The sequence below is a fragment of the Phyllostomus hastatus genome, unplaced genomic scaffold, assembly GCF_019186645.2.
Source record: "Phyllostomus hastatus isolate PE091 unplaced genomic scaffold, TTU_PhHast_1.1 phas_contig_80, whole genome shotgun sequence".
Classification (NCBI taxonomy): Eukaryota; Metazoa; Chordata; class Mammalia; order Chiroptera; family Phyllostomidae; genus Phyllostomus; species Phyllostomus hastatus.
The window spans coordinates 19,977,027-20,000,000 of NW_025333960.1; the positions used below are offsets into that span (position 1 = coordinate 19,977,027).

Below are 22,974 nucleotides of genomic sequence, written 5' to 3' on the forward strand. Positions count from 1 at the left end.
AGTTCCTGTGGTGCACCAGTTGGAAATAGGCCCATGGATATGACTGTTCCAGCACCATTTGTTCAAAAGAAACTTCTTTCCCATTGCATGGCCTTGGCACCTTTATCGGGAATCAACAGATCATAAATGCCTGTCCTTCCGCCAGTTCCACAATGTCTTCATTGTTCTAGCTTCATAGTGAGCTTCCAAACTGTGAAGTGTAAGTCTCCCCACTTGGTTTGCCTTCTCAAAATTGTTCTGGCTATTGCATCACTAATAAATTTTAGGATCAGACTGTGAATTTGTACAAAGAATCCTGCAGGGATTTTGATGGGGATTGAATTAAATCTATCAGTCAATTGAGAAAGAATTTTTATCTTAACAATATTGAATCTCTCCATTTATTGAGATCTTTAATTTCAGAAAGTTTTTGTAGTTTTCAGTGTACACATCTTGCACTTCTTTGTTAAATTCCTATTTTTTCTTTTTGATGCTATGGTTAATGAAACTGTTTTCTTAATTTCATGTTTATGAATATGACTGTTCATACCAATATACAAACCTACAATTGCTTTTTATACAAGATCTTGCATTCTGAGACCTTGATAAATTATTTAGTTCAGTTAGTGTTTTCATAGATTCCTTCAGGTTTTCTACATATAGAATAATGTCATCTGTGAATACAAACAATTTTTTTCTTTACTGCACTCTCCCAAACTTTCATTACAGTGATGACTAAGTGCTAAGAGTGAACATTCTTGTGCTGCTCCCGACCTTAGGATAAAAGTGTTCAGTGTCACCATTAAGTACATTGTTAGCTGTAGGTTTTTCACAGATGCCTTTATAAGGCTGAGGAGGTTCCCTTCTATTACTAGTTTTCTGAGAGTTTTTATCACGAAGAGATGCTGATTTTGTCAAGTGGTTTTTCTGTACCTACATGATCACATACTTTTGTCTTTTACTTTATTAATAAATATATCACATTAACTTACACATGTTAAGCCAACTCAGTTGATCACAGTGTATGTTACCTTCTATATATCACCAAATTTAGTTTGCTAATATTTGTGTTAAAGATCTGTATTCACGAGGAACACTGATCTGTACTCTTCTGACAGTTTTTTTGTCTGGCAAAAATATCAGGGTAACCCACCTTGAAGAATAAATCAGGAGTTATTCCTCTTCCTCTACTTGCTAAAAATATTTCTTCTTTAAATGTTTGATGGAATTCATCAGTAAAGCCAGTTGGGCCTGGGCTTTTCTTGTGGCAAGATTTTTATTTACTGCTTAAATTTATTTACTTTTTATGAGTGTATTCAGATTTTCCATTTATTCTTGAGTCAATATTTCTAATTTGTGTTGTTCTGGTAATTTGTCCCTTTCATCTAAATTGTCTAAATTCTGGCATAAATTTATTCATAACATGAATAATATATACTGCTTTTAGTTTCTATAGGATCAGTAGGGATATCCTTTCTTTCATTTTTAATTTTGACAATTTGTATCTTTTTTCTTATTTTCTTAGTTAGTCTAGCTAGAGGTTTGTCACTTTTGTTGATGTTTTCAAAAAACCAGTCTTGACTTTCTCTGTTGTTTTCATTTTCTATCTCATTAATTCCCACACTAAACTTCATCACATGCTTCCTTCTGCTCCCTCTGGGTTTAGTTTGCTTCTCTTTTTCTAGTTTCTTAACATGGTAGCTTAGGTTATTGATTTAAGACCTTTCTTCCTTTCTGATATGAGGGTTTACAGCTATAAATTTGGTTTATGCAACAATGTAGCGGCATCCCATAAATTTTGATATAGGTTTTTGTTTTCATTTGGTTCAAAATATTTTCAATTTCTTCTGTGATTTCTTTTTTGCTTCACAGGCGATTTAGAATATGTTATTTAATTTCCAAATAAGTGGATTTTTCTAGATTTTTTTTTCTGTTGTGAATTTCTAATTTAATTCTGCTTATGGTCAGAAAAGATACTTAATATGACTTCGATCTTTTAAAATTTGCGACTTGTTTTGTGACCCAGCATAACATCTATCCTGGAGAACGTTCCATATGTGCTTGAGAAGAATACGCACTCTGTAGTCAATCAGTGAGGCATCATATGAATGGCAGTTCCGTCAATTTGGTTGACAGTGTTGTTCAAATTATCCATACCCTTCCATAACCTTGCTTTTCTATCTGGTTGTTCTATCAACTTCTGAGAGTGCCATATTGGAATCTTCAACTATTATTGTTTTTCCCTTCTACTCTGTTGCTTTTTGCTTCATATAATTTGGGCTGCCGATGTTAAGTGTGTACACATTTATAACTGTTGTATCTTCCTAGTGCATTAACCCTTTAATCATTATTAAATGTCCCTGTTTTTCTCCAGTAATATTTCTTGTCATAAAGTCCATTTTATTTGATTTTGGTATAGTCACTCCAGCTTGCTCTCTCATGGCTGCTGTTTGCACCGTTATCCAGCTTTTTACTTCCAGCCTATCTGTGCTATTGAATCTAAGGCGTGTCTCTTCTAGACAGCATGCAGTTGGGTCTTGCTTTTTTATCCAGTCTGACAATCTCTGACTTTTAAGTAAGGTATTTAGTGTATTTACCTTTAAATGAAATTAATTATTGACACGGCTGCTAGACATGAATATCCCAGCCTTTAAATTAGCGTATCTTTATTTCTGGTTCATATCACATCTTTGCTGTATATAGAACTCCTGGCTGGAGATTTTTCTTTCAGCATGTTGAATGTGTTATTTTTCCATTGTTTTCCACAATTTTTCCATTGTGAGAAGTCATCCATTAATCCTATTTTTTTCCTATCCCTCTTTCCTCTTTGTCCAGAATTCTTATTATATGTGTGTTGCTGGACTTGATGTTGCCCTGCATGTCTCTACACTCTGTTTGTATTTCTCCAATTAAAAAAAAAAAGAACCTTTTTCTTTCGATTCAATAATTTCTTTTGTTTTACTTCCTGGTTCACTTAATTTTTCTTCTGCCTTCTCAGATCTGCTACTGAATTCCTCTAGAGAATTTTTCATTTCATTTCAGTTATTACACTTTTCAACTCCATATTTCCCATTTCATTCTCTTTTTAAAAATCATTTCTATCTCTTTATTGAGATTCTGTATTCATAGAGTCTTTCTTTGAATTCTTTAAACATGGTTTTCTTTATATCTCTGAGCATATTTAAATAGCTGTGCCATAGTCTTTTTCTGCAAAGTTCCAAAGATAGGGACACTCAGACACAGTTCTTATTGATCACTTTTTTCCCATGCATAAATGATGCTTTCCTGTTTTCTGAATGCCTCTAATTTTTTGTTGAATACTGAATACTTCAAAAAAAATACTCCAGATTCTGATTTTCTCCCAGAGCATTGTTGTTGGTATCATTGTGCTTGTTTAGTAGTTTGCCTGGACTAAGTCTGTAAAGTCTGTCTCCCATACAAAGTACAGTTGCTGAGGTCTTCACCCACCTTTTTCCTTGTTTTTATTTTGAGGCCGCTTTCCTAGGGTCATCTCCAAATCTGCAGAGCTTAGTGTTCTGGGGAAGGCTGGTCAGGGGGTTTGCTCACACACCTGGAGCTGGAAAGACTTCTCTCTGCTCTTACTGTGTGTGGATGGGAGCACGTTTGAATTTCAGGGGGTTTTCTTGTCTGCCCCAGCCTTTACTTTCTGCTGGCTCCCTCACATCTCCTCCCTGTGCACTCCCAGGCTCTGTCGGCCAGAGGTGCGTGGATGTCTTCGACGCACTCCACCTCTGCTGCTTGTGCGTACAGACTAAAGTCAGTCTGCAATACATGGAGAGTCGCCAAGCTCTCTCATCTCCGAGAACTATCTGATAAGTCCCCAGCTAGACCACTGGTCCATCGCTTGTCCCAAAAAGGACTATAAAGTCCAGAAAGTGGAGCTACTGGCTCTTCCTGTTCATTTACCACTGACGTGGCCACTTTAACTGAAAATACTCCAAATGGAGTCTTCTGGAAGCACCGTCAAGGCTGCTGGTTTCCACAGCCCGCCCTAAACATCACACTGACAGAGCTGGGGAGGAGGGACTGGAAGCAACCTTAGGCAAGAATGCCACAAACTGACACTGTTCCTACCCAAAGCTTAGAAGTTTTCATGAACAAATAAATGCTTCTCAGACTGTATGTCTTTGGTCAGTTTTCAGAGAGCTAAAATGGATATATTTGACAGTTTTTGTCTAGCTTTCTAGTTGATTTGGGGGGAGAAGATTTGTCAACCGACTCATTCCATCATCCTGGAAGTCAGTATCTCAGCCACTCTTCATGTTCTGCTGGAATTAGGGTTATTAATGCGTTTTAAAAGTAGACCATGCAGGTGAAAATATCACTGTGAAATCTTATTTTCAAAGAAAAATGTTTACCTTTGTTTTCCAGGGTGGAAAATCAACCACAAATATAGAGGCACAAGTTTAAATGATTATTTCATTAGATTAAATTGATTAAGAAATACCACTCGTCGGAAGCAGCACCTAAGGGCCCTGCAACTCGACTCCTTCACAGGTACTAGAGGAATGAAGTGCTCCACTGGAGGAGCCAGCCCCGGGCGTCCCAGCTAAGGTCGCGTTGCCACAGCTGCCTTCCTGCTCCTTCTGTTTCTTCTTATTTCCCCACCGTCCCTCTCACGCTTCAACCATGGTCAGTCAGATACACAATGGGCATTCTTACAATCGTCCCATTTTTGAAGTCTTCATCAAAGTCCCCCAAACTGGTCATTTGCCTGTTTTCCTTTCTCTATCGCCTCTGATGGGCTGAGACCTCTTTTGTGTTCGGAACATCCTCACGGCTCCCGGGAAGGGACATAAGAACAGCCCTGTGCATCCAGGGGTCCAGCCTCCTAGAACTGGAGAAGCTTTAAAGATTTTTGTTTTGGCAGAACCTCTCGTGTTCAGATGCAGAAATGAGGCTCAGGAAAGTAAAGGGGCTTCTGCAGGTCACCTTCCAGGAGCATGACAAAAATGGTCTCGGAAATTGTTGGCTGAATGAGTGCGGAGCGGGCTGAGGGCCAGTGACTGGAAGTGATTCCATGAAGACCAACCCTGCCTTTATAGAGGCTCCGAGGACACCAGACACAGAGGCCCCTGGGCTCGTTTTCCCCACCCCTCCCTCCCTCTTACCTTCGCAAAGAAAATCCAGGCTGCACACTGCCCCGGGGCCATAAGGCTTTTTAGCTTGGCTGTGCTGAACATGAGGAAGAATCCTAAAAACCCACTGAAGGGAGAAAATAGTTTTTTTGTTAGTGAGGCTTATCTTCTTTGAGCCAATAGGTAACTGTTTTCTGTTATTTTTACCAGTCGATTTCTAACTGTTACACATCTATTTCATCAGTGGTTTATAGTGATCTCTAGATAAAAACACCCCAAACTTAAAAACCCATTAAGCTCTACTTTTCTAAGAAGCTATGATGAGAGCATTGTACTAAAGGTGGGGGAGGGCACAGAAATTTAAAAGAAAAAAAATGTGGAGGACAATAATTATGGAGCTTGCTGCTTGCCAAGGTAGAGCTTCAATCTTTTTCCAAGCAGAACAAACTGCCAGGAAGAGAATTTCAAAGGGAAATTCACTGTATGAGGACAGAGGGTTTAGCTGTAACTGTCCCTGGGTTCCAGGGGAGAATCTGAAAGGGGAGGGCAGCCCCAGTAACAGAAGTCCCCCAAACCAGGCCCACCCACCCAGAAACTGCACTTCAGAAATGATGCCTACGCCCGGTGTGTGACCTGAAGGAGCCCCCGCCATGGGAGCCTGAGTCTGGGGCAGCATCTCGGGGACTATTCAGAGGTCTGCACCTGCAAGGCATGGACATGGCAGTGGGCAGGGCAATCATGGCCTGCACTGGATCCATTTTCAAAAGTGACATTGGGTGGCCAAGGCCAAAGCAAAGGGAACTCCAGCCAGAACGGTCACTCTTCCTGACATCTGGAGGCATGGTGACTGGGGAAGAAAGCATAGCAGAAAGGCTGACTTCCTGTGTGTAACTTTCACTTGGAATTGAAAATTGAAAAGCAAGAGTCCCAACTGGTGTGAATCAGTGAGTTGGGTGTCATCCTGCAGACCAAAAGATCACTGGTTCGATTCCCAGTCAGGGCACATGCCTGGGTTGCAGGCTAGGTCCCTGGTTGGGGGCATGTGAGAGGCAATCAACTGATCCATGTTTCTCTCCCATATTGATGTTTCTCTCCCTCTCTTTCTCTCTCCCTTCTCCTTTTTCTAAAAATCAATACAATCTTTCAAAGAAAAAAAAATTGAAAAGCAAGAGACACGACTGCATTTACACCCAAACCAAAGAGGCAAGTCTTATGAGCTGTACCTATTTGCACTCCCGAGGCCTCGAGCGTCAGTCACACTGCCATTTGACCTTTATCACAGGCACTGGTGTGTGGCTCCAACTTGATCCTGAGCTCTGAGAGGGTGGGGCCTGACCTCAGGTTTCTCTGTGTTTTCTCCAACAGGGCCAAGCCTGGAGCCTTGAGCATCGTAGGTATTACAGCAATGTTTCACAGGCTTACTTGGAAGCAGTTTGAATTAAATTAAGGCCAAATTTCACAGAAATGTGTGCCTTCACTTCATTAGATTAGATTAGTCCACAGGCACATTCTTGGGCAGCCTCAGAGATATGCATTAGGCTTCCCTTGTGTGTACATCAGCCTGTTTGGCCTGGCTGGCCCACAAACTCGTTCGCATTGGCATCTGTAGTGATGGAAGGGTGGCAGCTACAGGTCAAGACATTGAGTCAGTCATACCCAAAAGGCAAGGAGGCCCCTGTGGGTAAGCGGCAGGCTGAAAATCAAGTGACCTGAATTTCTGTTCTGGGCTGTGCTCATGACCCTAGTAACCTTAAGCACATCCCCCACTTATTTTTCCTTTTTCTCTTTTTTGATGGCCTCAGGTGCTGTGTTCTTAAAGCAGGAATGAGATAGTGGTCCCCATCCTACCTTTTTTTGGAAATCAGAGATTTTCATAACAGAAAGGTTCACCAGCCCCAATTCTCACTTTATTAAGCAAACTGAGGCACAGGTACAATTATAATCCAGGTTTCCTGGCTCTTTGAATAATTCTCCACAGCGCTTCAAACCTCACCACAGATGATCCTGACCAGAGAGACAGTGTGAGATGGTGCAGGTGCCGTGGCCGTGAGATTGGGTGTGGAAAGCAAGACAGAGAGCGTCCAGGACTCTTCTTGGCCGCATCCACCCACTGCGTCCTAGGAGCTAACAACTTCACAGGCACGTATCCAATTCCCTGTACCGCCATCCCCTCCGGTCCTTTCCTCTCCTCTCCACCATGCCGGAGGAAGGGCAGGATTCCGTGTTGACCACGCCCCTCGGCACAGACTGTTTTCCGGAACTGAGCGTCTCCTGGGTTTTGACCCATACTTTCATTTTCAGCTCTCCTCTTGCTATAGAGGCAGATCTTAAAATCAACGGGGGAGCGCCAGAAGTGGAAGAGCCTGGGCTCCTTCTTAATGGGGTATCCAGATCTTGGCTACTAATACCATCCCCTCTGACTGCCACGACCCCTTCTGAGCTCCCGCAGAACCTGGGGGAGTCATGAGATGAGATGCGCTTAAAAGGGGTTAAGCTTGGTACTGAAGCCAAGGGGCAAAATGTGACAGAGAATTAAATCAATTCAAATTGGTTTTTCATGTTGGATTATGAGAAAGTTTCAGATTAAAAGAGGCAGAAATGGAGCCAGAATGCCATCCCACAAAGCCAACAACGACGGGCTGTGGACTGCGTTGCTCTGTTCCGAAAGACCACAGCCCATCCCCCACCCGCTTGCCCGTGCTGCCCAGGACCAAGGGCACACAGGTCCATGGCATTGGAGCAGCACTGATACCCCTGCCACACAATCCACGCCAAGCGGCAAGGCCTGACCAAACTGACAGGAACGGGGAAGATGAATTCTGTCAGCGTTCTCCTGAATTTTTCTTAGAATGATTGGTAAATCATTCTGAGGCTCATATGCAGAAGCAGACTCTATATCATTGGTTCCTTTGGTCCTAATACACCCCCACTGGAAACAGTACCCAGCTACATATGGGCTTTTTGGCTCTCTGTGAAGAATCACTGCACAACGAGGTACAATCCTATGAGTGTGGACATAGGCGGTTTGACTGATATGTAGCAACTGCTCACGGTTTGTTGGCATTTTATGTGCAGGTGACCTAAGCAGATAATAAAATGGCCATCGTTTATTGGGCCAGACCCAATGCTAGGGCTTTAAATACTTTACTCAGTACATACAGTTACCCTGCATTGCTATTATGTTTCCCTTTTACAGATGAGAAAACTAAATGAAGGCTTGGGAGAACTAGGAAAACTTGACCAAAGGCCACACAAGTAGGAAGCAGCAAGGCTGGACTTCAACCCAAGACTGGATTTCCCACCATATCAGAATACATGCTTTGAGACTGTCCACAGAACCCTTTCCATTCTGACTGTTATAAAGTCAAGCAAAGAGAGTGCGGCAGGAAAGGGAAGTAGGATAGTTATAAATTTTTGTGTCTGTGATTCTATCCACTGAATTGGTCTAGATCCCTGAGTACTTCCCAAGGCCAACATTAATGATCACAGTGTTGCCCAGACATCTCCTAGTCAATGGTTTCCAAAATCTATCCCTCATAGTTTTGGGGATCAGTTGAGGCTTTTTTTGGAGATTGCTCCCTCTCAGGAACAAGAGGAAGGCCAAGGTGAAAGCTGACAGGGCAGGATTGTGGACCCAAATCTTCCCTTGAACTCTTCCAGTTTCATCAGTGTTACATACTGAAGTTAAAAGAATTGCTCATGAAGAAAAAACAAGTCAGAAATCCTAGCTCTTCAGCCAGTTTGCAAACCATTGCTGTGGCCTAAAATCCTCTGCAGGACAGGGGTCCTCCAAGGCCCCAAGCCAGCCCTGAGCACCCGAGGGTGTTCATAACAACCCACAGATGGTCCGGGGAGCTGCTCTCCTGCCCACCACCACTGCTACTCACCTGGATGATGGCAGTGACCCTGAACTTCAGGGAAAGGAAGACACCCCTGGTAGTACAGAAATGCCAATTAATAGTGCAAGGGTTTTGCGAGTTGAGATTACCTGGCACAGCAGCTGCCGTGGAATCTGTAGAAGTACAGGAACGGGAAGTCCAGAACGCTGAGGAGATCACCTGAGGGGCACAGCAAGGGAGAAACAGTGGCCCACATGCCCACAGCCCCCAGCAGCTCCACGAACTCGAGGCGAGGGCCTTGGGCACAGCAGCCCTGAGCTGCTCCGCACTGAGTTCACACTGGCATCCTTAAGTTTCTATGTTGTAGGCATTTTCTTATGATAATAATAATGCCCGTTTAGTGAGAGTCTGCCTTGGACAGGGCCCCATGCTAAAAGCTTTATGCACATTATCTCTTCCCATCCTTATAACAACTCTGTGAAGTTTTGTTTCCTGTCTTTTCACTGGAGCTCAGAGAAGTTAAGAGATTTGCCTAATACTGCACGATTCTTGACCGACGGAGCCACAGTGCAAGCTCGTCACTTGCAGCCCTCGGGTCTGCCCTTTTTGCCAAGGCGTCCATCCCGTCAGCGGCAGAGCACAGGACCCAAAAAAAGGCTTGTCTTCAAAAAGTTCTTCTATTCTTTTCTGTCTTATGGCTAAAAAAAGATTGTGAAAGCATGCCTCTGACATCTTTTTTTTTCTTTCCATTTTTGTGTTTAATTACTGCACAAACGGTGCAGGGCCAGAATGACTATGCACACTCATTTGAGTTTAAGGTCCAAAGGGTACATTTATTTCTAGTGAAGTAAGTTCATTCTTTTAGTTCCACTTGGTGCAAGAGGAAATAATCACACATATTGGCTGCTTCCCTCTCTGGAATTTGAACTTGGTCACAAACAAGAAGTCAGGAGATTAAAAAAGCAGAAAGCCTTCCAAAAATGTCCAGAGAAAAGGAATTAAGCATTTCCACAGCAGATAGCTTAATCCTTCCAAATCTGGAATTTCTGAGGCCGGGAGGAGCCAGGCCATCCAGGCCCCCAGCCTAGGTCTGCCTCTCAGTTCTGGATGGACTGGAGCAAGAGGGGATGAGTTTTCTGAGTGTTCACAGTACATGAGGTGTGTGGTAGGATGTATAGATAGTATTTCCTTCATCACTACTCTTATTAATCAAGAGTTTCAGGACAGAATACACATGGCCTGCCACACTTCCTCAGAGACCTAAAGGACTGCGAATGACTCAGCCATCCAGTATTGGGAAGGAAAGTTCTGAATGCCATTCCTCTGGAAGGTTGGGTTATTTTTTTAATCACGACTATTGTTTTGACCCATTTATGCATATGTGCGTGTGTTTAACTGAAGGGAGAGGGTCTCATGGGATCTGGTTTTCATGCATCACGACAAGAGGCTAAGAGTTCTTGTCCTCTTTCTACCATGATTCCACTGGGTACCTCTGTTGTCCACTTGGGATCTATATTGGTGGAGGGACTTTGGAAAAGGCATCATCAGGCTCAGACATCTTGTGCATGAAGACCACCATCTGGAGTCCCCTTCCCCACAGAAGTGACGGTTAAGGTACCCCTGGGCACCCCAGTCCTAGAGCAAGGGCAGAGCCCCCTGCTCAGGTGGTGGAAGGGGTGCCCGTGGAGGATTTGCTCAGTCCCTGTGGCAGCTGTTGGTTGCCAGCCCTTTCCCAGTTCCCTCTCAGTGAGAGAAACTGCGGCACAGTCCGTGTGATCACAAGGGATGGGCAGAGAGGGAAATGAAGTAAACGTAGGACCTTGTGATTCCTGGGCACTGCCTCTTCAGCACCCAGCTTTAGTCAGGCGGTGAACTAGACTCACGGTGCATTGGCAATCTTTCCAGCCCAGCCAAGGCTGGGGGGAGGGGTCAGAGGTAGACAGGGAGAAGGATACAAAAAAAAATCACCAACCTAGGGAATTCATCAGTTAGATTAAAACCCTCACCAAAATCCTAACCACTGATCCTGTAAATTAAGAGAGAGAACAGCTCACTCTCTGAGCCATTGCTAAAACCGCCACACAGCTCTCACACGGCACTGAGCTGACTTCATGCCTGTTCTTCTTCTGAAACTATCAAGTCCTTAAGAGAGAGTCCAGCAGCTCTCCCTTAACTCATCACTTGCACCCACTGGGTTAGGACAAGCCCTGACACACAGGAATCACTACTCAACTGAGAGTATCCGCTTGTTTCCTTTGGACACAATGTTCTAAACACCCTCCAATTGAATGCACCCTCAAGTTTTCTTGTGCCTTGCTGGTCCTCAATTTCAAACTGACCCAAATGCCTGACCTCTGACGCCTTCAGCCTGCCTCCTCTACTACCAAAGTAGCACTCTTAGCCAGACAGGGTGCATACCAACCTCTAAACAACCAAGGTTAACAACTGTGCTACAAATAGCCCCGAAACTGTTGTAGTGTGTGGCTGGTTGACCCCAACCACATGAAAACTAGATCCAGGAGCCTTAAAAATTTGTAAAGATGCTAAAACAACAACAACAACATCCTTGTACCATCTAGGGTAGAATTTGTGCACAATTTAAGCACAAATTAGGTGGCTCAAGAGTCGTGACCATGTTTTGTGGCATCAACATGCAGCTGATGCCAAAGTCTGGGTTGAGCCTTCATTCCCGCGCTCCACAGCCAAAACTCTGCTGGATCTCTGAGTGAGGGAATGAATCCTACTTTTCTGAGATCACAAACCATGAAATTGCCACGGTGAAAGTGCGGCACAATCTTACCGCATTCAAGCATAATTGATATCTGAACATCAAGAAAATTTCCTCTCACCACAATTAGCCCTCAGAACTGGCAGGAAAATGGAAGGTCCATTCCAAGAAGTGATTAGTGCTGCTTGCTTTATCTCACACACGAGCAACAGACACACCAGGTACCAAGGTCATTTCTGGGTCAGATTCCTGTGGTTCTCCCAGCTTTTCTTGTGCCTTTCAATTCTCTCTCCTGATCACCGCAGCTGAGGGGCCCCATACAAATATGAAATGCAAACTTCCAAACACAGGGGAAATTTCTCTTCTTTATTACTGCTTAAAACAGTCCTAGGGGAAGCAAAGTTCCCAGATTCTTGGAGACTCTGCATGAGGTTGAAAGTTTAGAGGGGGAGAAAGATTCCACCCAACGAGAAGGAAACCCAGTGCCTGAGTGGAAAAAGTGGCTGGGTCTGCACCCAGGACATGAAGAACTATCATCGACCTGATCCCAGCCATCACGTCCCAGCGCATCCCAAAAGTTGTAACCTAAGCCACATCATCTGCGCCTGTAAGAAAGCATATCTTTCTAGTCGCTCGTGAGCAAGTGAGAAGGGCAGCTAAATCAAATATGCCATTGAGTGACCAGGATCCACACAACAGAAAAGCTAAAGTAAGACTGACAACAACAAATGTTGGTGAAGATGTGCAGCAACTAAAACTCTCATACATTTCTGGGTGGGAGTATAAAATGGTACAGCACTTTAGAAAATTGGAATTTCTTTAAAAGTTATAAATACATCTACTCTGAGGCCCAGAAATTCTACTCCTGGGTATTTATCCAAGAGGCAGGAAAACATGTGAAGGGGGGATTCAAAAAAACTGTAATTATCTTCTGGAGGGTGGGCCTTTATGGTACAGGCTTTCCCCACTAGCTGAGTGTTATAGGAACCCATCTGTATCAGTGTGCCAGCTGATGTTGTTGTGAGAGGCTGCATTCTGCTTCAGTGAATTCTTTTGTTTTTGAAGACTCTTTCAGTGTGTCTGCCCATTTCATGATGGGTGATTTACGCACACACCTGCCCATGCTGCACTAAGTGTTCAACAGTTTTTGACACAAACCTGCATGACCTCCATGCCCCACCCTCTCCATTCACCCTATCTCACCCTAAGTGACTTTTATTTTTGTTTCTCTGGATGAAAAAGGTTCTCGAAGTGAGATGTTTTGCCAATGTGGAAGAGGTGAAACAAAAAATGGCAGAAGCACTAAAAGACACCAAATTGACAAGTTCAAAAACTGTTTTGAGCTGTGAAAAAAGTCTCAACAGGTGTATTGCATCGAATGGAGAGTACTCTGAAGACTGTATGTTCATACAATGGCACACTACTCAGCAATCAAAGGGAATAAATAAGTGACGCACACAACAACCTGGATGAATCTCTGAACACTATACTGAATGAAAGAGCCGCATATGATTAAATACTTCCTATGTCACTTCATTTCTATGATGCTCTGGAATAGACAGAACTTTTCTATAGTAACAGAAATCAGATCAGTAGCGGCTTTTGGTGTTGGGTGAGCAGAGAATGACTAACAAGCAGTATGAGGCAATCTTTGTAGGGACAAAAACGTTCTATGTCTTGATGGGGAGTGAGTTACACAGGTATGAGGCCTGTCCAGAAAGTATCCAGCCACATACTATGAAAAAGACATTTATTGAAGGAGATACAAGATACAAGAAACATTGTACAAAGGACAATGATGCCTCAATCTGCTTAAAGTAGGCACCTTGGGACCTCACACAGTTCTCCCAATAACATTCAGCTGCCCTGTCCTATTTTCCTGAATCTCACTGATGGTCTGAAATCTCTTCCCTTTCAAAGGTGATTTTAGTTTTGGGAAAAGCCAAAAGTCACAGGGCACCAAATCTGGGCTGTAGTGGGGCTGAATCACCTGGGTGGTTTGATGTTTTGCCAAAAATCTCTGCACAAGACACGATGTATGAGTGAGTGTGTTGTTGTGATGAAGCTGCCAATCACCAGTGGCCTTCTGAATCATCTGAATAGTTTCTACAGAGGAATGTTCAAGCTTAACACAAAATCTGATATAGATTCATCGCTCTACTTGCTCAGTCATTTTTAATGTGATGGCCACACAGTACACATGCTCACTCAATGGCATCTACCACCCCCACTGACTAGTACAGTAAAGTCATCATTGTTCACACATGTGCATTCCAGTCCACTCTCCTTGGCTGCCAGGTTACATCGATGTTGTGCAAACCATTCTTGTTATATTAACAATGGTTGGACTTTTTCTGGACACACCTGTATATTTTAGTCAAAATTGGTCAAGCTGTACATTTAAGATATGTGCATTTCATATATGTAAATTATATCTCAATTTTAAAATGTTTTAAAGGTGCTACAAAGTAAGATGCAAGTAAAAAAGAAGAGGTGAGAATAAACAAAAAACAATAAAGCCTTGTTTTAAAACGTCAGAAATTACTAATAGATCCTTCAAAAAGGGACTGGCCCTGTGGTCCCTGACTCTTTCTGTGTCTTAATTGCTGCAGGTGTGGGGGATGAGGAAGGTGCTCTCCCCGACCCACACTCAGGCCTGGCAGTGGACAGTCTAGGCAGAGAGCACAGTAAGCAAGTGGGAAGAAGTAAAGTGTCGTTCTGTCATAAAAATGGGTAAGTTACCCACGGGTCCAATTAGAAAGTAGACAAATTGGCAGGAACTGGAATTGCCCAATCCCAGCAGCCCTTGAACACTTCTGTAGAAAGAAAATTTTCTTCAACCATTATATTTGCTTCAACTTCACAGTCAACGGTATACTACTAGGAGAAAACAATATCAGGACCCATCAAAGAGTTTAGGGCAATGAACCTGAGTTTATAAAGCTCAGAAAACTGATCTCCCAGAGGTATTCTATATTGTGAACTTCTATCAGTGTGCATACCAAACCCCTACCTTAATCCCTAGCTGCCTTAGTTATCCACACTCACAAACGTAAGTGCTTTGCTGTGCCTGAATGCTTTTTGAAGTGCTGGGCCCCTGCCTACAGCTGCACAGACTGGGTACGGTGAGACCTCAGGGAGCAGGACCACAACTGCCTGTGGTGGCCCAGGGGGGTTCTAGAAGTTAAAGCTGATCAAAACCTGGACAGTCTCCTTCACAACAGCCAAGATATGGAAACAACCTAAATGTCCATCAATGAGTGATTGGATAAAGAAAATGGGGTATATACACAACAGAATATTTAGCATAAAAAATGGAAATCCTGCCATTCATGACGATATGGGTGGACCTTGAGGGAGTTAAGCAAATTGAGTCAGACAGAGAAAAACAAATACCATAGTATCTCACTTATATGTGAATCTAACACAAAAACAAAGCGAAAACCTGAACTCATAGGTACGGAGAGCAGACTAGTGATTGCTGGAGGTGGGGGTGCTAGGTGGGTAAAACGGGTAAAGGTAGTCAAAGGTACAAACTTCCAGTTATAAGATAAATGATTGTGGGTATGTAAAGTACAGCATGGCGACTATGAGTTAACGATACTGTATCATATATTTGAAAGTTGCTGAGAGAGACCGGAAAAGTTCTCATAAGAAAAAATACTGTAGCTATGTGTGGTGATGGATGTTAATTAGCTAAACTTACTGCGATCATTTCACAATATATACATACATCAAATCATTATGTTGTATATCCAAAACAAATACAATGTTAAATGTCAATTATATTTCTTTTTTTTTAAAGCAGGGACAGTCTCTTTTTATGTGGATTTCACAAGTAGATCCCACCTCTAGCCAGGATCATTTTGTTACTCAGCAGTCCTCATCCAAGCAGCATTCAAGGACCAGCCCCACCTCTACCAAGGTTTCAAGCTGATGATGCTCCCTTGACAGGGGCTGACAGGAGAAGCAGACACTCGTGTTTAAGACACCTCGACACACAATTTGTAAAAGTCCTAGGAACCAACAATCATGATCACGGCAACCACACACAGAGCACCTTTATAAAAAGAGTGCCTTTGGGTTACTTAACACACCTAATTTGAGGTACGGGGCCCTCATGGGTTAGATACTGAACTTGGTGCTGGTCTGGGTGGAAGTCTCCGGACTCTTCTGGAAGGCTGACACTGGTTTGTACATAACTCCCACCTGCCTTCCCCAGGCCCATGCAGAGCCCTGCTATGGTGGTTACTGAAGCTCACTGGACTTCAAGGGGGAGCCTTAGCAACAAACAGAAAGGTAGGCCAAGGTCACCTCTGCCACTGACAGAAGAGTCACAGCCAGGCCCATCAGCCCAGCAAAATCCTTCTCAGAAGCCACTTCCTATCTCCAGCCTCTTCAAAGCTACCACCCCAGCTACCCAAAAACTGCAACAAACCAAAGCCCCAGCCAGAAGTCCTTCCAGGGCACACCACACCTCTCTCTGATGAATCCCACAGATTTTATGACTCCCTGAGCTGCCCACCAGAGACCTGCCATCAACCATCCACCACGTGACGTGATCAAAGCCTGCAGGAGAAGGCACGAGAAATGAGCATCTGATGTCTAATGTCCATTCTTTTTTTAACTTAAAATATAATTAGGAGAAAAATGAATCCCTGCTAATATCTTTTTCAGGCATAAATGAGCTCCAAACAGATTCTCAAATAAAAGAGATTTCCTTTTTTTATCCCCTATACAATTTTTTGTTGAGATATAATCCATATACTATAAAGTTCACCCTTTCAAAGCCTACAATTCAGTGGTTGTTAGTGTGTTCACAGGGTTGTACAACTGTCACCACCACCTAATTCCAGGACATCTTCCTCACCTCCAGAAGAAACCATTGCCTATTTTAAATTACTCTTCAGCCCAAGCCACTCTATAACTTCAGGCTGCTGACTGCTTCGTGTTCAGGGGGTAACTAGGTGCTCAGGGTATTGTAGCTTTGACCTGAAAGTTTAGCAATTACTCAAAGTAAAATGTGGGAATGTTGCCTAAAATGTATAAATGATTCCCAGCAGTCTTCATGTTTGGGCACTGGTGAACACCATGCCCTCCTAACCAAGAGAATCTCCAGAAAGAAATTTAGGGACATCGGACAGAAGTATTCACTCACTCAAGAGACTTTTTAATAAAGTGTAAGGTCACTAAAAAGGAAGTGTTTAAAAAGAAAAACCTGGACAAAGAGTCAGGAGACAGGCCTAAACTCCAGTCTCCCTCTGCTGCTCGCCTCCTCTGCATTATCTCAGTCACCTCACTGAACTCCTCTGCGTTTCACTGCCTCATCGGTGGAATGTGGTGGTGCCCTGAGTAATCAATCACCAAGGTTCCCTCCAGCTCCAAAAATCATGAGTGTAACCAATGAACAGGCATAACCTGTTAGGTGAAAGGCAGAGTGATTTCTTTAGGTGAAAATGATTCAGCAAACCCACTAGAAATCACTCAGGGAATAAATGAACATATCAACCAAGGAGAACCAGCAAACAGAACTTTCCAAAGGCCATTGACTAAAACGCATGTCAATGGGGAGGATGCTTAGTAGGCTCTTAAGTATCTGTCGGGTGGCTAGATGAAGGAATGATGTGGGCAAGCAGAAACTGTTTAGGGATAGCACCATGGTTTCGTATGATTTCTTCTTTTACAGTACAAGTGACAGGCTTTCACCAAATAATCATGGAGAGGGCACTCAACAGCAAACATCACAGTTGTGAGACAGCACCCAGCTGTGGAAGTGGGCAGAAAATAGCAGATGTGTTTCAGTGTGGGCACATGTGGAATGATGCGTTGAGAGAAAAGTAATTCTAATCATCCTTACACAACACGAGTTCTATTTTGTACAATCTAGAAACAGTATCTGAGTCACTACCAGCAATTCCCTACGGATACCAGTTCGAATAGGGTGAAACAGCTCAAAACACAAACAGAATGCTGTCATTGTTTTGGGGGCACAATATGAGAGCCAGAAGAAGCTTTAACTATAAAAAATCCACTTTTTTCATCTTACAGATAAGGGAACTGAGGCCCTGAGAGCCTGGGAAAGGCCTTGCAATAGCAAATGGTCAATAAACATTAGTTTAAACAGGGTGGCCAATAAAACATGTATTTTTAGCTATACCACACACAGATATTATTGCTTTGTCTTTGGCATTGACTTCAAAACCTTTCAAGGAAAAAAAATCACAATGGAATAGAATTATTGTGGGCAAATCCTGAATCTGAAAAACAAGTATGGAGTAATTAATGCAGCAACAAAGTAAAGGAAAGTTTTAATACTTGACTTTCATCTGGAATTATGAAGATGAGATGATAACAGGCCCTGGGTAGCTCATTTGGTTAGAGCATCGCAATCCACCAAGGTTGGGGGTTCAATCTCCACCAGGGCACATATGAAAGCAACAAATAAATGCATAAATAAGTGGAACAACAAATCACTGTTTCTTTCTTTCTCTCTCTCTAAAACAAAATTAATAAATAAAAAAGATGAGATGATAACATGGTAAAAGGATGTCAATTAGAAATAAGGTAAATTTTAACTTTTTCACCAAATCTTTTGGCATTACAACTGAAAAGCCATTCTAGATTCTTAAAGAAGAAATCAGAAGAGGACATATAAGCCTGAGTTTACTTGGCAGTTATGAAACTTGTCTGCACATCTGAGATTGCACCAGATGAAACCATATATAATAAAGCTCAAGAAAGGATGAAAATAAATCTGAGCAGTATCTCCCTAGTAGGTTATTAAGAACAGTCTCAAGTATGTGGGCTATTTCTAACCCCTGAGTTTGACATCCTCGAAGGTGACCACGTTCTCTTACAAAATGCCCCTGAGATATAACCAGGCCAGGGCACTGCACTGAATGGGCAACGTAAAACAAACAAACAAACAAAATAATGTTTACCTGTGGGATGAGATGCGAATGCCAGAAGCACCACACTGAAAGAGAAAGAGCAGAGTATTGAGGAAAGCTTCCCTGCACTGAGAAAACAACATGCATTTCCAACCATTCTGCTTGGAAATATGACATTGGCCTACAAGCAAATTACCTGGTCTCATTCTTCCTAAACCTAGCTCCTCAGTGAGAGAATGAGAATCTCTTGAAATGCTTTATTTAGGTTTGGGCCAGCGGGTTGAATCTACCCTGTGATGGACTGAGGACCCACACCCCACTCTGAGGGTTGGCCGTGCCACTAATTATCATCGTACTCACCTAATCTACAAATGGTATTTGCAAGCGAAACATAGCAAATTCTAAATTACAAGCAGGCTGCACTCTAAAAACTAGCTGTTGAACATGAGCTGAGTCTCTTTTTGCCACAAAATTAACTGCATAGAAGGTAAGTTAAATGTCCAAGGAGGTAGCACACGAAATGATCCATCCCACCCACCATGTGCCTGAAAACCACCTGGGCTGATTGGCAATTGATGCCAAAAAGGATGGAAAAGAGGAGAAGTTTTCCTCGGATGTGGGCCCTGTTTGTCCTTGGCACCCTCCCATCTCCCTCTCTGAAAGTTCCTCCCACCCGCCAGTGCCTGTGTGCAGCACCTTCGTGGAGCCTGAGCCCACCGTGCAGACTCCCTGCCACCACAGTGCCATGCCATCCAGGCCTTGGACCCAGTTAGAGGTTAGGAATGAAACTTTCTCCAATTCTGACACAAGAGGCATATCCTGTCTGACAAACAGCATACCTTTTAATTCATTCATTCAACAAATATTGATTGAGTGCCTAGTAAGTGCCAGTGCCAGACACTGCTCTAATTTGAAGATACAGCAGTGAACAAAATAGAAGATATTCCTACACTCATGGGAAATAAAATATAAAAATATAGTCTCCATAGGCTAAACTCCAATACATTGTTCTGTTTTACAAATCCTACCCCAGAGAGAATACCTGTCTACTTCCCTTTGGCACACACGCACACATATTTCATCAGCAAAATAAGGAGGTGGGTATGAATAGAGAACATTACGGTAATTTTCTGTTTAGTAGATGAGGAGAAATTAGTGTCTGCTCATATTAAAAAGAAAAAGTGCTAGGTATGCATCCCATAATATTTATTTCTCATAAATTACCTAAATTCCTCAAAATGTTGATCAAAGCCATAGCATTTTTAGAACATTCCATTTATTTTCAGCTCCATATACAATTTCCTTCTTCATTCCTTCCTTCATCCTTTCCCCCCTACCATGGGCCCTAGACCTCTACCTATAAGAGAAACAGCAAAGAGTCAGAACAGGGAGCAAGTACATCCTCAAAAAAACACGAGTATGTGCCAAAGTAGAGAACCATCCAACTATTTGGCTTTCTCAGAAGAAATGAAGAGATCAAACCAGCTTTTGGCCCTGGTAGGCAGAGCTGTGGGCTGGCTCCTACCAGCACAGCCACCGCACAGATCTCAGCCGCCACAGGCTGGGCAGGATGCCCTCAGTGTCCAGTGCCATGGTAAACTGAATGGTGTCCTTCTTTCTAATTCACACACCTTCCTCACTTGTGCTGAAAGAAGACTTGGCTATAGAATCGTGGCTTTAGCCACAGGCTCAGCCATGGGCTCAGCCAGGAAGCCTCGAGCACCAGGCTCAACTGGGGTGAAGGAGCTGGGAGGGAGGGAGGACAGGAGAACTAGCAGAGGGTCACACAGGCTCACTTTTCCATCCCCTTGCCCCTCTCCTGCTCAGGTGGGCTGTGAGTACTGTGGAGAAAAATAACTGCCTAAAGGGGTCTCTTAAAAAGGCAGCCGGTGGGTCTGGGCAGAGTGGAACCGATGATTGTTTCCCACTGAGTACAAAAGCCTCCCACAGCCATGCTTGGGGTGAATCCTGTTTTCAAAAAAGTGTTTTACTAAATACTACAATATTTATGAGCTTTATCTGCAAATGGAGAATACAGCTAATGCTAAGTGTTTTAAGCTGAGCAACTTCCTCTAGAAGTGCTGAAAGGCCCCTCTCTGACCTTGTGTTCCCTACCGAAGGTCACTGCATCAGGCAATCGTGGGCTCCCAGCAGCCATGCTCACCTGCTTGCTGCTCAGCGAGGCCCCATAGCACAGTCAGACACTGCTGAGGCCCAGTACCACTGCCCTGCTATTACAGTTAGCGGGCCAACCCCTACTCTGCTTGGCTTGGGGCAAGGGTACAAATGGAAATCCATATACCATATTTCAATGCTATAAATCAAGCTTCAAACTTCATCCTACCTGAACAAGTATGCCCTCGAAAGAACCTATAGGGCCAGACTAAAATGTAGAATTCCTGGTGTCCTTGAAGCTTCCTGTCAGAATGTGGCACCATAGGGGGATCCGGGCTCTGGCTCCTGGCTCCCAGTGCACCCCCTCCCACCTCAGGTGGCATCCTGCACCCGAGGGCCTCACACACTGCACGTGGACACCACACCTGCAAGTGCACCCTCCACCCACATGCCCCCCACAAACAGCCTTTCCTTGGACAGCGCTGGGCCTAGGAGTGAGTTGGGAAGACAGACCCAGGGAGGCCTTAGAACTGAGCTCTGTATCACTTGAACAGGGAATTCCAGGGTCCAGACTAGAATGGAGGTTCTGTAAAACAAATGTCCCCTTAGCCTTACAGACTCCATACCCCAGGGGGAGAGACGCAGGCTTCTGAGGTGTGGGGCCGGACAGAGGCCCCTCTTTCTGGTCAGAGGGCATCCTGCTATTGCATGTCCTCGGCGTCTGGTCACCTCACAAATTACTTAGCTTGCCTCCCTGGCAGGCACATCACTTCAGAGCCCCCAAATCAAAATATTACTGGAAAGTAAAAACCATTAGCTCTAGAAATAAATGAGTTACTCTTTGAAAATGCAAATTACACCTTACCTGAATATATAGTTTAAGTACTGCTGGTCAATGTCACTAAGGAATAAGAAGAAAAGGATAACATATAAAATAATAGAAGTGTTTTACATACACAAAGTAATCATTATCTTGTCACTAAACTATATCTATGTATAAGTTACCACATTTATAAGTTATCAATAAATAGCATGAAGAGCACTTCATACTCAAAACTAGTTCCTGGCTCATGTTAAAAAAACACTTGCTAGTTTAGTGCCGTCACACACATTTGCATTGGTGGCTGGTTGTTTCTTATGTGTTCATTTGCCATTTTGAAGGAGGGCCAGCTATCTGGAACCACCAGGCTAACTTCTAGGGCTGCTATATTTGACAAATAAAACACAGGACAGCCAAATAAATAAGAATTTCAAATAAAGAATAATGCTTCAGTATAAGTATGCGCCAGATATTATATAGTAGGTACTAAAAATTATTCATTACCAGTACTTATCTGAAATTCAAATTCAACTGGGTATCCTGTGTTTTATCTGGTAACTATACTGGCTTTTTGCTGCAAAATCTCTTTATTAAAAAAACAAAACAAAAAGTGCTCTGGGGACCCACAGCCACACACCCTCAAAGCACATAACTGCTCCCAGGAGCCACCCCCTCCGGGCCTTCTCTCTCGGCCTTCAGGAGGGTCTGGGACCCAGAAGGCAGGTGGCCAGAGCAGGGGCTCTGGCCTCACCAATCCAGCCCAACCCAGGCCTGAGTTCTCTTGTTCATTTACATTTGCCAAGGCCGGTCCAGTGACCGCAGGCAACAGAGGGCTCATGTTACCCCAGCACAGAGCTACTGGCTGGGTACACTTGTGTGTCTAAAGCAAGTCAAGTTAGAAAGGGGCTGATCGGAGGAAGTAAACTGGGGCCCAGGGCCGCTGGTCACGTGATTTTTGTAAAATCCTCACCTAGATGATGCCTCTGAAGGCGGAGGGCAGACTTCCCTGCTCTTTGCTTGTCACTGATGGCGGCACAGTCCAGGTCCCAGTGGACCTGGCCTGAATGGCTCATAAACAAGGGAAAGGGCTTCGGAAGTCGAGCCTACTGCCCCCACTGCAACCCGGACTTGCAGGGTGTCTGGCTGAACAGAAGCTGCAGCTCCAGGCACCGTGGGTCTCACCCCTTTCCTTAACCAGGTAACAACTGACCCAACTCTCAAAGCTTACCTTAATGCATTGGGTTTCTGAGACTTCTGTAGTATCTTATAAGCCCCTGAAAATGGAGCAACATGTATCACTGGCACAGGGCATTCTGCGTAAGAGGCTGTCTGCAATTCCAGGCAAGCACAAAATGCACGTGAAGAAAAGCCCCTCTTCCCTAGGAGGGTCCTCCACAGCCAACAGGGAGCAAGCAACACTTTGGAGGGTTTCAAGGATGCAGACTGGGTGGTCCTGGTGATAATGCCATTCAGCACAGAAAGTGCTGGGTGGAAGGGCTCATGA

The 22,974-nt window shown here is 43.7% G+C and overlaps 1 protein-coding gene across 8 annotated transcripts in view; it reads right to left on the reverse strand.

Moving 5' to 3' along the window:
* The window catches only part of TMEM241 (transmembrane protein 241), a 115,504-nt gene that overhangs the window by 45,230 nt on the left and 47,300 nt on the right, over nucleotides 1-22,974 (reverse strand). For all 8 annotated transcript variants that reach the window (XM_045849965.1, XM_045849963.1, XM_045849969.1 and 5 more), the window contains 5 exons: nucleotides 22,699-22,744; nucleotides 21,516-21,551; nucleotides 18,587-18,621; nucleotides 9,067-9,136; nucleotides 5,112-5,205 (listed from right to left, as the gene is read on the reverse strand). In XM_045849965.1, the coding sequence (XP_045705921.1) occupies nucleotides 5,112-5,205; nucleotides 9,067-9,136; nucleotides 18,587-18,621; nucleotides 21,516-21,551; nucleotides 22,699-22,744 (281 nt within the window). The remainder of the gene's footprint in view (nucleotides 1-5,111; nucleotides 5,206-9,066; nucleotides 9,137-18,586; nucleotides 18,622-21,515; nucleotides 21,552-22,698; nucleotides 22,745-22,974) is intronic.